The sequence below is a fragment of the Tyto alba genome, unplaced genomic scaffold, assembly GCF_018691265.1.
Source record: "Tyto alba isolate M040663 unplaced genomic scaffold, T.alba_DEE_v4.0 Super-Scaffold_16, whole genome shotgun sequence".
Taxonomy (NCBI): domain Eukaryota; kingdom Metazoa; phylum Chordata; class Aves; order Strigiformes; family Tytonidae; genus Tyto; species Tyto alba.
This window is the reverse complement of record NW_024881278.1, coordinates 8,732,247-8,747,351: the sequence shown is the minus strand read 5'-3', so window position 1 is coordinate 8,747,351 and position 15,105 is coordinate 8,732,247. Positions and strand designations below refer to the sequence as shown.

The following is a 15,105-nucleotide window of genomic DNA, read 5'->3' as shown; positions in this document are numbered from 1 at the left end:
AGTTAATAGCTTGATTGTGGACTCTTTCATCCCCTGCCCTCTTCTTTCTCCTTCTCATCTCCCTCCTTAAATGCAAAGGTAACTTCAACTAAATTGTGCATCCTTTTGCCTTGTCTGTGTGCTGTGTCTCAGGTCTTACTCTGTAACTCCATTTTTTCATTTTCAGACTGATTGAGCCCATTTCCTGCCACCTTCACCTCACTTAAAATCTGTGTAATCTTCTGTCCAAAATATGAGAGTTTGTTCTCGTCAGGGTGGCACCAAGTCAGTCGTAGCAAGCGCATGCAGTTAGCAGGTGGTATATCCAGGATGCAAATCACCACAGCTTGGAACTGGTTTTATTCACCAGCACTGCTATCGTGATGGTTTCCTTCAGGCTGGTCAGGATGCCAGTGATAGTGTGATTGTCCTTCTTGGTCTCCAAGACACTTCAATCTTCTAGAGATGGGCAGTATCCTAGTGCCCCTGAAAGACTAGTGTGGATATCTGGTACTTCTCTGAGCCGTAGGAAGGATATGCACCCTTGTTTTATGGGAGTCCTTAAACTCCACGGAAAGGGCTTGCGCACCGGTGCGTTGAAGTCCGGTGTTGCAAGTTGGAGGAGAGATCCTGTACTGAAGAGGTCCTTGGCTGGCAGAGCTGTAGAACCTGGGCTTCTGAAACCTTTGTGAAATTAAGTCTGGCTTCTTCAGCTTCAAAGCGCTTTCTTGAAGTTTTTTGAAGATTTTGGACTTGTGCGTTTTAGCACTGCCGTGTCTGCTGGATGCTGGGCTTAGGGCACCTCCCTGTGTGGGAGGCCGAGCGCCCTTCCCTGAGAAAGGGGGTGTCACCAGGTGACAGTAGCGCCTGGTGCCTGGAAGAGACAAGCCTCTGGCTCCACTTCACCTCCCCAGCCTTCACCTGGTCATCTACTGCTGGGGAGAGACTGGGCCCTTTTGGAAGTCTTAATGGAAGGGATTTTTTTCTTATCTTTGTTCTCTTCAAAACACTTTAATGATAATAAAAAAGATTGTATTTGTTAGTGGAGGAAGAAGTGGGGAGCCTGCACTCCACAACCAAAAAGAGGACTGTAAGTGTGCTTTGTGCAGAGACTTCATTTAACTCCCAGCTGGAGTGACATGAAGTTCAGTAATTTTGTTGACTGTGGTAAAAACAGTACCTAGACCAATGTTATCTGTTATACTTCTGCTTTGAGAAGGCAAAGGCGGTAAAGAGATTTATTTTTTTTCTGCAATCAAAGAGGAGCTTGTTAGAGATGTGTGTCTGCTGTGACTCTGCCAAGTACTTATACCTGTTTGAATTGCATTTGTTTTGGAACACTACATCCAGGAGCTGCTAAATCCATAAAGTACTTGCTAGATGCATTTTAAAGCAGTAAATCCAAGACCCGAAAAGTAATTAGCAGGAACCCGAGAGCAGTGGTGATGGAATAAGCTGTGAACTTAATCTGAGTAGCAAACCTTTACTCCTTCTTAAAATAACTTCATGGCTTTTTGTTCTGCTTCTTGTTATGTGGAATTTGAGCTTTTTTAATGAAACTTGGTCACAGACCAGACAAGATGCCTTTGTTTCCTTTAAGCTGGGCTTGGCAGCTGACTTTGTATGGTAGGAAGAGGTCAGGCAATGAAAGAGAGGAAAGAGATGTGGAGGTGACTGTAAATTGTCCTGCTGTGATTTGGGGCTGAAAAGTAAGCCCTGCTTAGTATGAACAATGGTATTATGATAGCTAATTTTGGCTTTGCATAAACTGGAGGTGACCTTTTCATAGTAGTGGTGGCAGTAGCCACTCCTCCTAAATTGTTCTGATTGAGTAGGTTTACAAAGGAAAAAAAGGCAAGTATTAAAACACTGGGATTTAGAAGAAGAGTGGTTATACTGTTGGAACTATTTTTATGCAAGTTCAACAGTTCTTGGAGGAAAGTGCCATTTAAAATGTTTCTGGTCGGTGCCCAAAGTTGCCTTGTCGAAAATGAGATTTCATCTACGCAGTGTTAGCTGAGTAGTCGTTCTTCCTCTTTGGTGCGATTTGACAGACAGGAAAGAGCAGAAGGAAGACAATGAACGCAGTGTGGGTTGGTGGTTGTTTTTTTTTTTTTTTTTTCCCTCATTCTTATTTGCTTTGTTGACATGCTGTGAGCAAAGCTGGATATACAGATAAGTAAGCGATGGCAGATGTATGTTTCAGACCCTCTGGGGACCCTTCCTCATCCCACTGCCTTCTAGAGAAGACCACGAGAAGAGCAGCAGGAGGAGGTTGCTCAGCAGCTGCTGCTGGTGGCTCCAGAAAGGCCAGCTCTGCCATGGACACTGCAACGGGGTCCTAATGATCATGCCCTGGCTTCGGTGTGCTGCGGTACCGAAGGCACCGCCACCAGCGGCCGCACCGTCATATACGAGTAGAGCACAACGGTTCCTCCAGAGTCAGTAACTTTGAGGCATTTTCAGTGACTTCAGTGGGTAGCTCTAAATGTTGTGCTTTGGTCCAGGGTCTTAAAAGCCTTTGCAGGAATTTAATCTTCAAGGTTTACCTGTTTGTGAAAACCAGTTACCATTTAGATTAGTTTGAGTCCTTCGTGTATTTCGGTCCCTTTGGGGGCGCAGGGTGCTTTTGCCACTGGTTGTTTTGGTTCACGGAGCTTCAGTTGAGGTTCAGGCCCTCTTTTTCACACTAAGATGAAAGAAATGCATGCCAATTGTTTGTGTTATAATAATACTACAGAAAATACTTGAATTTTGCGATGCTTTTCCCTCCAGAAATCAACATGCCATCCTCTAGAAGCTCTGTTTGCAACATGCTGCCTCTTTGTTTCTTTAATCCATGTCCCACTTGTGTTTTTCAGATGCTGGGGGTTGGAAGACAACAGGCAGGACTCAGCACCAAGACAGCTGTGCCAAGAGGACTGTATCAGCCGGCCACGGTCTTTATGGGCTGCCACACATCGGCCATCTCAGCCGCAGAAGGTTTGGGCACAAGTCAGAAACCCCCCCAGCCCACAGAGCGCTGCTCGGTGCCCGACCCGCCTTCATGCTCTCCATCACTTGAAGGATTTGTTCCTGAGAGCAGAAGCGCTGATTTGGAGAATGATGTTTCAGTGGAGGGAGCAGCGAGTCGCGGGGACCTGGCTGCCAGAGAGGAAGGCTCCGAGCAGCTCATCTCCTCAGCGTCTGATCCCAAACCAGCTACCCCCAAGGAGGAAGAGCTGCAGGGAAGCGTCCCAGGTACAGTGGGATGCGTGCCTGCCTGCCTCTGCCTGGTGTGGGGGCACACTCATCCCAACCAGAGTGATGCCCATGGCTGCTGGTTTCTCCTACACCTGTTGCACTGTGGTAGAAGCATGCTGGCACACTTTTTTTTTCCCCCCCTTTCTTTTTTCTTTCTTTTAACTCCAATTCCTCATAGGCTGCTTCTCTGGACAGGCAAGGGCTTGCTGGGGGCTTGCTCCTGCTCAGGTTCACTATTAGAAGTGAGGAAAGATTGCTTCACTACTGTACCCACAGTTGTCTTGAAGTAGCCTGAGCCTCATTTTTATGAGGTTTAATGCGAACCAGCTTCACTACAAAAGTACGTCACTTCTGTTTCAGGTTGGTTTCCTTCTCCCTCAGACTCTTGTGCACAGCAGTTCGTCCATTTCCAAAAGTGAGATTTGGCAATGCAGGCTGAGGAATGGCATGTCCCTGTATGTGGCTGGATTAACTCCTACTTGGTGGTGGTGGTTCTCTGCCTTCTTCTGGACTTTCCTGACAAAGGCAGCGCACACCCTCCCAGCCAAGATACTCTAGCTCTGGGATGAGATGCGCGCTGCCCTCGAAGGCAGCATTCCAACTTCTCAGTCCTTTTTTTCTTTCTTCTTTTTTTTCCCCATCTTGGCAAAATGTGTTCTCTCCTGTTTTACTGGCTTGGTTGGTCACTTTGAAGTAAGCTAATGGGCTTGTTTTTGAAGTCACAGTGACAAAGGTTTGTCGCTAAGTAACAGTTTATTCTTTCTCTAAGACCTTGCAGAAATACTCTCCCCTGCCTTGCCAGTTAACATAGCAATTTTCAACTTAAACTAGTTTTCCAAGCCCCATAACAATTGCTAAAATGGAGCTATTTATAATGGAAACTGGTGGCAATGCTAATGATGCGGGGACTCCTGCTCTCCTGTAATGATTGTGGGTCTCTTCATAGAGGAAAGCTGGCATCCCCATCAGATGCTGTTCTGTACTCCTTCTTGGGGTTTTTCTGGCATCCTCTTTCTTGAGGTTTTTTTGGTTTTATTTCCATTCCTTTTTCTTTCTCTAAGGAATTTATTTGCCTCGCTATTTCTTTCGTCTGCTGCATCTGCCACTTCTCTGTTTTAATGAAAGCCTGTCCTCACTGGCTGGAAGGGGACCAGTCCAGCCTGGCTTAGTCAGCCCAGGCTCTGCCTGCGGCTCTGCAGAGCGCCGGTTCCTCCCCGCAGGGAAGGCTGAGGTGGCCAGCATCGTGTCTGGGAAAGAAAAATACCCATTTAATTTCTGGACTGCAGTATCTCTGCCTTCAGAGAAAACTGTACAGTTGGGTTCAAAATCAAAATGAGCTTTTTGTCAAATGGCACGTTAATCACCTCGGATCGCCTGGGGGGCTTTTCGTGTCTGTCTGCTGCCAAATGCGCGTTGCGAAGTGAACAGGCTAATGCGGTCCAGGCTGGAACGTGTGGAGGGGACTGGCTTGTTCCAGCTCTCCTAAGCCTGACCTTCCACGCTGCAAACAATGGGAGCTGAGGAAGGCGCTTGGCTGTGCCACACCGGGAGCGAGCACGTGCCGGGCTCTGCTGCCGGCTCGGTGCAGAGTGGCGCTCGCCAGCCTCTCCTGCTGCTCGTGTCTGTCGCACATACTCGCCTCACAAGTTTAGAAACAAGGCTGAGAGAGCTCATCCTGGCACCAGCTACTGTTTGGCACAAACCGTAAGTGATTCCGTTCCAGTGCAGCTCCATGACCGAGACAAGCAGAAGTGCTGGGTGCTGTAGTGTTAGCAGGTGTGTGGATGCTGGTTAATTTAAACCCGTGGTGAATTTTATGGAAAACTGGAAATTTCTGTAGCAATACTAATTCGTTATAGCACTAGCTGCTCCATTAACTTTTGGCATTCTATGAAAAGATAAGTAGCATGTATCTGTTGCCTTAGAAGCTTGATTCAGGCCCGTACTCTCCTCTTTTAGAGAAGGCAGTTAACGTGCAGAGTTTAAAAGCCTCCAGGCATGTATTTCTTCTGCAAGGTTTAAAAAAGTGTATGATAGTAGCCTCTTCAGGTGCACTGTTTTCCCACCTAAGAAAACCTTTTTCCAGCTCTTCTTTCATCATTCCTCCAGAGGTGATTTAGTGAAGTAGCTGGTCTTCATGCTGACAGTGGTTTCTGAGGAGTGCCGGGTTTGTCTCCCACCCACCGGGAGCTGCCAACCCAAAAGGTGTGAGTGTGGAGGCCAGAGCCTCCCCGGACTCCCCCTTGTGAGGGGAGCGCAGAAGGACACGGGGCTGTGGGCAGGGAAACCCAAAGTGAAGGGAGAGAAAAGGCTGCTTGCTCACATGTGTTAAGTGAGAGGTAAACAAACAGCATGGGTAATCTTAGTTTCATTCCCTACGCTACCATCTACTCATTGGCCCTGCTAACATTTGGAGAATAATTTTTTTATTATTATTTTTACAGAACCAAAGCCTCACTTGAGTAACTGGTGGACTTGTGAGGAGGAGAGCTGGGAGAGCAGCACTGGGCTCCTGGTCCCTGCGAGCGCTGAGGTGATGCCGAGCACTCCCGGGGTGCTGCGGGGAGCGGCCTCTCCAGCCGCCGGCGGGGAGTGGGGCAGGGATGCCCACGCTGCAGACAGCTCCCCGCTGCAACCACCAAACCCACCCGTGGTCAGCTCAGCACCAGACAGGTATGTCCTTAAGTAATTTCTCTCTGCTGGTATTCATTCGTTAGCATATGCCCTGGAGGCCGTTTTCACAGCTTGGCTGATCCGTGGCCCTAAAGCTCACACGGAGGTGGGCAAACTTCTTTCTTATTTAGTATCTCACTACCTCTGTGCTAGTGTTCACATGGCTTCAGGTAACTCAGGTCAGACCTGGAGAAGGTAAGTGTGTGTTGTTGAAATGCAGTAGACATTCTGAAATGTAAGCACATCTTATTTCAACAAGTTTATTTAACAGCACCTATAACTTCCTAAGCAGCATATTTTGTGTGGATTAAAATGTCCAGTTGGATAAGTGTCTTGAGCTTTTCACTTGGAAATAGCAGAGAGAATGAGGAAAGTGCAAGAGATGCACGGCTTGTCCCTTGCAGCCATATGAAAGTGGTGGGGTCTTACTGCCCACAGCTGCAATGCCAGAGCATCAGCTGTGCTATTAGTCACAGCTGGGTTTTTCGGCCTCGCGATGCCCTCGTAAGACGGGGAAGCGCGTCCCCATCCCGGCGGGGCAGCACCCACCACAAGACGGTCCGTGGGCTTTGCCCGGGCCACATGGGAGGGCTGGCTTTGCTCCCTCACTGCGCTCAATCAGCCCCGTGCCAATCGCAGTTGTCCCTTCCTGGGCCCCCACCCTGTCGTGGGATCATCCCTCCCACCTCTATCTCCTCTCTTAGTTCTTCTGAAAGTCCCTTCGCCGCCGGTTCCCTCTGCACGGCTTCGTGTCCACATCCCCCTTCACCCTGGCCGTCCTACCGCTGCCTGACCCCACAATTCTGTGACCTACAACCGCTCCCTTTCTGCCGCTCGCTCTTCCTTAGTGACACGCTTCCGTTTCCTTGTCCTCTGTGTCCTCGACACCCTTCTCCCTCCTCACCAGCCTTTTCCTGCCCACAGTCCCAACAGAAATATCGAAGCAGGCCTTTTCTGCAGGCACGGGTGCTGCTCCCCTTGGGTCTCCCTAGTTTGTGCAGGCACATGTAAAATGCTCCTAGCTGGAGTAGCTAACTAGGTACAGGGTGGTCAGCTGGTGGCTGTACGCTGGGGAGAGACCATGTTCAAGAGAAACCAGCGGTTTTACCCCTGGACAATGAAGAGTACTCTTGCCAGTTGGGGTTGGTTTTTTTCATTTTTGGTTGTTTGCAGCTTTTTAATCTGCTTAACACATCTATTCTTCCCACATTCATGGCCACATTGTCTTAGGTGCTGATTTCAGTATTAGTTTGTATTTTAATAGATGACAGTTGAGCAGAAACTAGTGGCCATCAATATATACTTCTGTAACTTTATCATTTCACATTTGCATCAGACTGTTGCTTGCTATGGAAACATCATCTAATTTACATCTAAATAGCTTTTACCCAGTTTTTCTTTTGTATAACACCTGTTAATCATAACACTTTGTAGGGAAGCTGCATAGAGTGCCTGCCTTTGCTAGAGAAGTCATAGCTGAGCGATGGTAATTTAACCTTTTGTTCTCTCCCTGTCGACGCTAGTGATGCCTCAGTGTTCATAAACTGATGAAAATATTGTGCAATGCTCTTGAAGCCCAGCTAAATTATACGAAAGGTTTCACTGCTTGCATTATCTCCAGAGCACGACTGAAACCAGAATGTGGAGGTTTCGTTTTGCATTATGCCAAGCTGAATACCTCTGTTTTTCTCAAGGCCGTGGAAGTGGGATCACCACTGTTAGCTTTTTCTGTAGAAAAGATACAAATTTTGTTTTACTTGAAAACTAAAATACAAAAAAAACTTAAAAAAATGGCAGACATGGAAGATACCATGGAGGGATAAGCAGCCTTGTGGTTTTTGTGCTTATAACCAGGTGGGCTTTCCGAGTCCGCCTTTCCAATGCACGTGAAATTCAGCAGGCATGATCGAGTCTTGCAAAATAATTAAGGAGGTGAAAATCTCGAGGAAAAGTTTCCAAGTTATTAGTGCACAAATTTCAGTTGTATAAGTCACACCATGAGAATGCAACTTTTTCTGGTCTGAATATATCCTGCCACAGATTCATAAAATTAATAATATCACATGTCTTGCGATGTCCCTTCAGTCTCTGTGTTTTTTCTCTTATGAAACTCTTACACTGGCTGAAGAAATACACTGAAATTACGCAAAACTATGCATATTTGTCATCTTAAATTTAAATATCTGCAGCTTGGACCTTCCCAATGTAGCAATATTGCTGCTGTGACATTCAAACAAAGTACCAAGCCCTCACCTGTCATCTTTGGGTCATTTATACACTTTTGGTGTATTATTTTAAATTAGTGCAAGTGGTGAAGTTGAAAGGAGCTCTCGTGTACAGACACCACAGCTTACTCAAGAGGCAAAACAAAATTATTGCATCTTGGGAAGTCACAAGTTTATGTTTTTGGAGAAAATGCCTTTCCTACCTTACTGCAGAAATACCATTCTCTTGTTAAAAAAGTTTTGGATTTTTTTCCCTGCAGTAAGTGTTTGCAGGTCATATTTTGCCTTTGGGTAAGTTCAGCTTCATCTCAAACTGCCTTCTCCAGCTCGGAAAATGGTTATCATGATAACATCATTGGGTTGTTAGCCAAATGAAGGTGATGTTGCCATGAAACGTGATTTAGCGTAAGGTTTTTGCCGTGGTTGCAGCTCACGGTAGGGTACTGCAATTTTGCTACTGTAGTTATTTAAAAATGATGATTTTTTTTTTTTTTTTTTTTTTTAAATTTCAAATAACTTGTGTGTCTCTGAGCACTGCTGGGTGGGTGTGTTGATGGGAGGCTGTACGCATGCATTTTCAGATGCCTCCTGCTTGCTCAGACCCATGTGAGAGCCTGGGCTGTGTATTCCCCGTTCAGGTCCTGCAGCCCAGGAGCCCGCTGGCGAGCAGGGGCTTACCTGGCTTATTTAAGCAGCACCATAAGGGCACCCCATCTCCCCTCCCGCCCAGTGAAACCACCCAATAGCTCTGGTCCTTGGCTGCTTGTTGCTGGTCTGAGCTGCTGAACCGGAGGTGAAAGGCTCCGTATCCTCTTACCATTCCTTACAGCACCCAGCCCTTTCTTTAAGGGCTTAAAGCCGGGGAGTAGCGGGGCGGGCGGGGGGAGAGGGTCTCTGAGAATTAGCGCGGGGAAAGATGATGACTATTTTAAGGCCTGTGCTGAGGGGGTGGAAAAAGGCAGAGCTTATGCCTGTGCTGCTTCAGCTGCATTGAAGAGGACTTAGCACAGATGGATTGTGCATTACAAAATGTAACACATAATTCAAGCTGTCAGCTTAATCAGACTGTTTCCAGGAAGCAACCTGTAAAAGAGAAGGACCTCTTGTTTGCTGACCTCTGATCCGTAGCCTGCTGCAGATTGTCATACATTTTGTTTTTCTTTATGTTGGTGTCCCTTCCTTCCCCTTCCCTTTTTATTATTGTATCCCTCTCGAGTGGCACCCTGGAAGGACCACCCAGCGGGAGGAAAACAATGGGAAATGAGCTGGCCGCTAAAATACAGGGTTTGTAAGACTGGGGGAAAAGAAAAAGCACTGTTTAACTGCCTATGTGATCTCCCTGGTATTGTTTTGCTTATTAAATGTCTAGGAAACTCGACTAAATGCACGGCAGCTCCCACTTAATTGTTCACTGTTGCCCAACAGTTCAATGGAAAACACAACTTTTGGTACAGCTTAACATGACTGCAAAAATGATGCAAGTTTTTGTGCACAGAGCTTTTCACTTGAGGGAGCATAAACCAAAGATAACGGTATAAATATGTCAGCTCCTATATGGGGAAGAAAAAAAGGAGGGAAAAAAAAAAAAAAAAATCTTTATTTTGCCTGCAGGGCTCTGTAGGCGAAGGCCCAGCTGGGGCATTGCTGGTGGAGACCTGGCCTAGAAAGTCCCCAACAAAGCAGGCAGCCGGCCTGGACCTGAATAGCCATTTACACCTCTGTTCAAGGATTAGCCTGCTGTATTGTTTCAATGTTTAAGTCCTAATTTGCATCATTATAGAGGTGCAGCTTCATCAAAACCCCTCTGAGGTCCCCGTTATGTCCCCATACCTGTAGGTGGTCACCAGATTTATTTAAATTGTGGAGGTGAAGGAATTAAACTACTCAGGGCAGGGGTAATTTCAATGCAGCATCTCAAGCCCTGGCTGATTTCTGGATGGTTTGCTTGTTCATGCGCATTGAGTTTTTTTGTTTGTTTGTTTTTCCTTCTTACAGAGCTCAAGCAACGCAGTTCTTGCTGCTGTTGGCTTTGAAAAGCTAAAATGAGTGCTTATTTTTCCTACTGGTGTGATGGGAATGCATTTAAAATACCTGTGGCGACTGGGGTCGCCTCAGGCCCTGCTTGCTGTCTGTCCGCAGGCGCGGCGGGACGCTGCCGGGACTCTCCCCTGCCCTGCGGTTGATAGAAGACGCGGCGGTGAGGATGAGCCCCCGGAGCCGGGCGCTCTACCGGGGCCAGCACCTGGGGACCGTGGGGACAGGGGAGCTGCTCAGGTGCGTAACTCCATCCCCTGTGTTCTTGTTTGCTTGCTGCTGTGCAGCAGGCGCAAGGCTGGTAATGATTTTGTTGTTGATTGCTTACACGCTTCTAATTGAATTCAGGCGAGCAATGGGGAGAGGCTGTTTCCGAGCAGCTTCGCAGGAGCCTGTTGAGATTTGGGCCAGGGGTCCTTGCTCTTGCGGTGACAAATGGCCAGTGCAAAGAGCAAGCGGGCTCCTGCAAACAAACATTGCCAGTTGCTAAGAGGCCTCCCTGCCCCTCTACCGGTTTATGTCATCAGAGAGCTGAAATATGGCACTTGGAAGCACATACACAAATTACTCCAACAAATATTCTTTCCTAAACGTAGCACTTTTGCAGCCTTGCTCCACAGATCCCTTAGGTGAAGTAAATACTTATTTCCAAGAATGAGAGCATCCCCTTAGCTAGTAGTGCTAATACGATTTACTGAAGTAGACAACAATAACCAGAAAAATAATTTCTTCTTCAAGGTAAAAAACCAGAGAGCCACCAAACCCCACGTGTTAACAAAACCAGGGGCAGAGAGCCCTCACTGTTCCTCCACAGCACAGGCTCTTAATTACAAGAACTGGGAACGGCTTTGTAATTTGATTTCAGATTATATGTCAGCCTCTATAAACTAAGATGCTCGTAAGCACTTGACGGTTAGAGGATTTACAGGGAATTAGGAGGAAGGGTTGCCAAACCGACCTGGCCCCTCCAGCCTACCACTAGAGGTGGGTTCCCGTGACCTAACCGCTTTGGCCATGGCACGGCCGGGGCTGCCTGGCCAAGAAGCGGTTTCCCCAAGTAGATGTGTGCAGGTTCCTCTCTCCCTGTCAAAAAGCAAAGGTGTGAAATTAAACCTGGTGTTCTCTAAGCACTGGGCTTGGCCTCCCTGTCCTCTTCCACACCTTTTGCAGAGAGCATCGTGGACGTTTGTCCCTCCAGGCTGTCCCATGGGTTATCCCATTAGCTAGGAGAAGTGGTACAGGTTTTGCCTCCAAACTGATGCTGGCTGGCTGGGCTTGAAATAAACGTTGCATGTAATACCAGCTTTATTTTGTAGCTTTTGTAATCGGGCCGGCAGTCTGAAAGAAGACGACCTTGAAGCATGCGAAGCAGTCGTCCTTCATCAGCTTCGGGCTTTATTGCAGAGCACGCTGAGTGGATGCCTCCTACCTGAGAAAACACTCGATGCTAAAGGTAGAGCGGTGGATGAAAAGCAAACCAGGTATCGCAGGCACAGAACTTGTGTGTGGGTGTGATTAACATTCTTTGCTTTGCTCCCCGAGTCTGTTCTGCCTCTCTGGTGCAGAGAAAGCAGAGCCAGGGCCAGACCTCCAATCGTGCTGGAAAATAAAGACGTCTGAGTGCTGATCTTTATGTATCTTGGCAGCAGCCGTGTGACTCGAAATGAGAACATTAAGCAAATTCATTTATTTTCCTTTTCGTTCACTGATGGTGAATCTTATTCCGCTGGGCAGCACTCAGGCCAGGTCCCCTCGTCTAGCCCAGTCTGCAGCATCTCCCACCCCAGGCTGCTCTGGCAGGGAGGGAAGCGTATTAACTTCAGAGACCTCTTAGCCAGTAATTTCTGTGATCTTCAATGTGAGTCTCAGGCACGTAAGGATGAGGAATGTAATTTTGAGAAGCAAATTATTTTTCTGTGAAGCAGAAGATGTATATAGCCTTTAAAAACAATAAACCGCAGTTATTCAAGATTTTTTTTTTTTTTCCTTATCCTTGTGGCATATGCACAGGAAAGCGAAAATTGTTTTGTTTTGCATTTTTTTTTTTTTAGGTCTCTAATTCAGCAATGAAAACAATTTCCATTCTTTCACACACAGCTTCTGTCTAGACCTTCTTCCCTGTTACCGGCTCAGCAATGCTCAAGTGTTAGCAGGATCGGGGCACTTGTGAGCACTGAAGAATGGTCTATTTACCTATACCTGATTCTCCTTTCGAGGCTGATATGCCTGTGAGCACTAATACGTTGTTGTATTTCCTGAATGGTTTCTTAGGGGCAAACACTTGTGGAGTTAATTGGAATTCACTCCTCTGTTTGTGAAACTTCATTGGAGCAACTGGAAAAACAAACATCTTTGGCAAACAAGATTGCAGTATTTATATTTTCTGTGTTAAAAGAAAAGGCACTTTTGCTCAAAAATAATAAAAAGAATTCTGAAAAAAAAAAAAAAGACAAGCCTGGGGAAGTGGGTGCCTGATGGAGTAAGTGGGGCCTGCCCAAGGCTGAGACTAGGGGCTGCAGAAGAGGTTTAATGCCTCCTGATCCCAAAACTTAGGACAGATTCAGGGAACAGACATGATGATGATCACCCCTGCCCATCCTCCCCATGTTTGCAGAAGTCATGAGTGAATTCTTACATTTTCCACTTTGAATATTGTAAAAAAAAAAAAAAAAAAAAAGTGGGAATTAAGGGCGAAATGTGTGACGGCTTTTCCCACTGCACATTGACCCACTTCTCTGGATGAATGAGTGGGGTGGTGCCTGCGTGATTCTCATGTACACGGGCTGTCCCACTAATGGTGTTTGGGTTTGTTTCTCAGGCCAGAGCAGCAGTGGGACGTGGACGTGCTGCGGACCTGCTTGAGCAGCCATGCCTTGTTCTTGAAAGAGCAGCAGGTTCAGCTCACAGAAGAAGTGGCAGAGATGTTTGAGAGCCTGCTGGTTTCCAGCAAGGAGGCGCAGGACAGCCAGGTTGGCACTTGCAGCTAATATCTAAATCGATGACACCTAGAGACTAATTTGCACGGTGAAGGCGAGCCGGGCCCTGTGCTGCTGACGCGATCCCATGTGGGGGCTTTAAGGGGAACAACAAGCAGTCAGCATTCGTTAATCAGCCTCGGGGACGGTAGGAGGTGGGTAAAGAGAGAATCCGTTGTCTCAGGGCAAACACATACAGCACTTCATCCCACAAAGAAAGCAGTCTCTTGAAGGTCTCCAGGAGGGTGTCTGTTTTTCACCCTTCAGTTATTTATTTAAACAAGCTCACACGTTTGCTGTGGTGCAAATTTATCACAAGGCTTATATCATCCGTCTTTCTCTGTTGCTTAGTAGCTTTTTATCGTGAATGATGTGTATTTTATTTTTTTAAAAAAACAGAGTTATGTTTGGTATACCGAATATGCAGAGCATTTTACAAACAGTAGCATGCTCATTTTTAAAATGTTAACGCAAAAGGTTATAAAGTCAGTCTTTCAAAAAAAAAAAAAAAAAAAAGGTTGGTATTTGGTAGATCTACGAGTGTCCTGATCTCTCTTGCTGCAAACCCAGAGCAGCCATCCGCGCGGGGCGGGCAGGGCTCCAGCTCCGGGCCGCAGCCGTGCCGGCAGAGCTGGGACTCTGGCACCGGAGCGATGTCCCGGCTGCCTCTGCACCGCCCCTGCTGCGGGGGGAACCGGGGGCTCTGCCAGGCAGCCCGCCGGTAACGGGTCAGCCCCGTGCTCTGTTCCAAAAAAATATTTGCAAAAAATATTTTTCCTCTAATTTTTAATGAGAAATTAAAAAGCAGTTTGAACTGCTTCGCTGTATTCTAGTTTTAATAGCATCTGAAACAAATAATGAAGATGTAATATTTTAGTCATTTGTAAGCTTTCAATAATAGCCAGGGTACCTTCTGTTTCTGTGTGCGGATAAGTAATTTATATTCTGTCCTTAAAACATTCAGGCAACTAGAAGAGATGAGCAAGGAATGTATCATTGCGCTGGTGACAGATAAACAAATACCGTACATAAATTTATAATTGCATGTAAAAACTTTTACAAAGTCAAAGCTCAATAACACAAGCTTTATGGGTGAATATATGCAGTAATAATCTGTTTATTGCTGCATGTTACTGTGGTCCAGACATATGCATCGAACTATTAAGTGGATTCCATCAATTAAATGTAATGCCAGGATGCATCCCTTACTTGGAAACACCTTATTTCCAAGCAGGATCAATATAAATTTATTTATATAAATGTAAGTTGCCCAGAACAGGATCAATATAAATTACACAATGTGCGTGTACGGGAACAGTTACTTTACCATAAAGATGTATATAATGTAGTAATGAACTCGGAAACAATCTGCACCTGAGGATCTTAAATATTTATGACTCCAAAGTTTGAATTTTTGGCCCGTGGTGATGCCCTCTTTCTCCGGGGGCTGGTAGATCTGCGGGGAGCCCTGGGGGCGGTGGTGCTGTGCTGCCAGGCAGCAGGGTGGCGGTGCAGGGCGAGCCCGGAGCTCCCGACCGTACGGGTAGACCTGTCAAGTCTGGCAGCTCTGTCGGCGCTTGTGGTCCTCGAGGTTTGGTGATGACTGGCAGCAGGTCCACCTTCTCTTCCAGTGCCTTCAGCATCTCACCCGTTCCAGAGGTGCACAGCATCTGGCTGTCCACCTACCTGTTTTCTCTTTATCTCTTAGATTATGTCTGTCTTCTATTCCCTTGCATCTTACTACCAGTTTTTCTTGTCTCTCACAGATCTCCCCCGTTACCCCTGTTAAGAAAACTGGGTGGTGTTCTGTGGACAAGGGACAGCTGTAGGGATCTGCTGTGGTAGAACACCTTTTCTGGGCACTGGGGTAGTCTCTTGGTGTGGAAACTGTGCACTCCAGTGCCCTTTTCAGCCAAGTTATGCTCCTGTAAGAACAGACCCGGGTGGCTCGTGCAGCATGTTGGATATCTTCGTGG

General features: G+C 46.7%; 1 protein-coding gene across 9 annotated transcripts in view; it reads left to right on the top strand.

Moving 5' to 3' along the window:
- KIZ (kizuna centrosomal protein) overlaps positions 1 to 15,105 on the top strand; it is a 51,624-nt gene that overhangs the window by 14,330 nt on the left and 22,189 nt on the right. For 8 of the 9 annotated variants that reach the window (XR_006165041.1, XM_042789678.1, XM_042789677.1 and 5 more), the window contains 5 exons: positions 2,841 to 3,219; positions 5,667 to 5,895; positions 10,260 to 10,394; positions 11,471 to 11,635; positions 12,973 to 13,123. Coding sequence is in view for 8 of the 9 variants with exons in the window: in XM_042789678.1 (XP_042645612.1) it covers positions 2,841 to 3,219; positions 5,667 to 5,895; positions 10,260 to 10,394; positions 11,471 to 11,635; positions 12,973 to 13,123 (1,059 nt within the window). In the remaining variant the exon portion in view is untranslated. The remainder of the gene's footprint in view (positions 1 to 2,840; positions 3,220 to 5,666; positions 5,896 to 10,259; positions 10,395 to 11,470; positions 11,636 to 12,972; positions 13,124 to 15,105) is intronic. The other variant, XM_042789680.1, reaches the window with a different exon arrangement.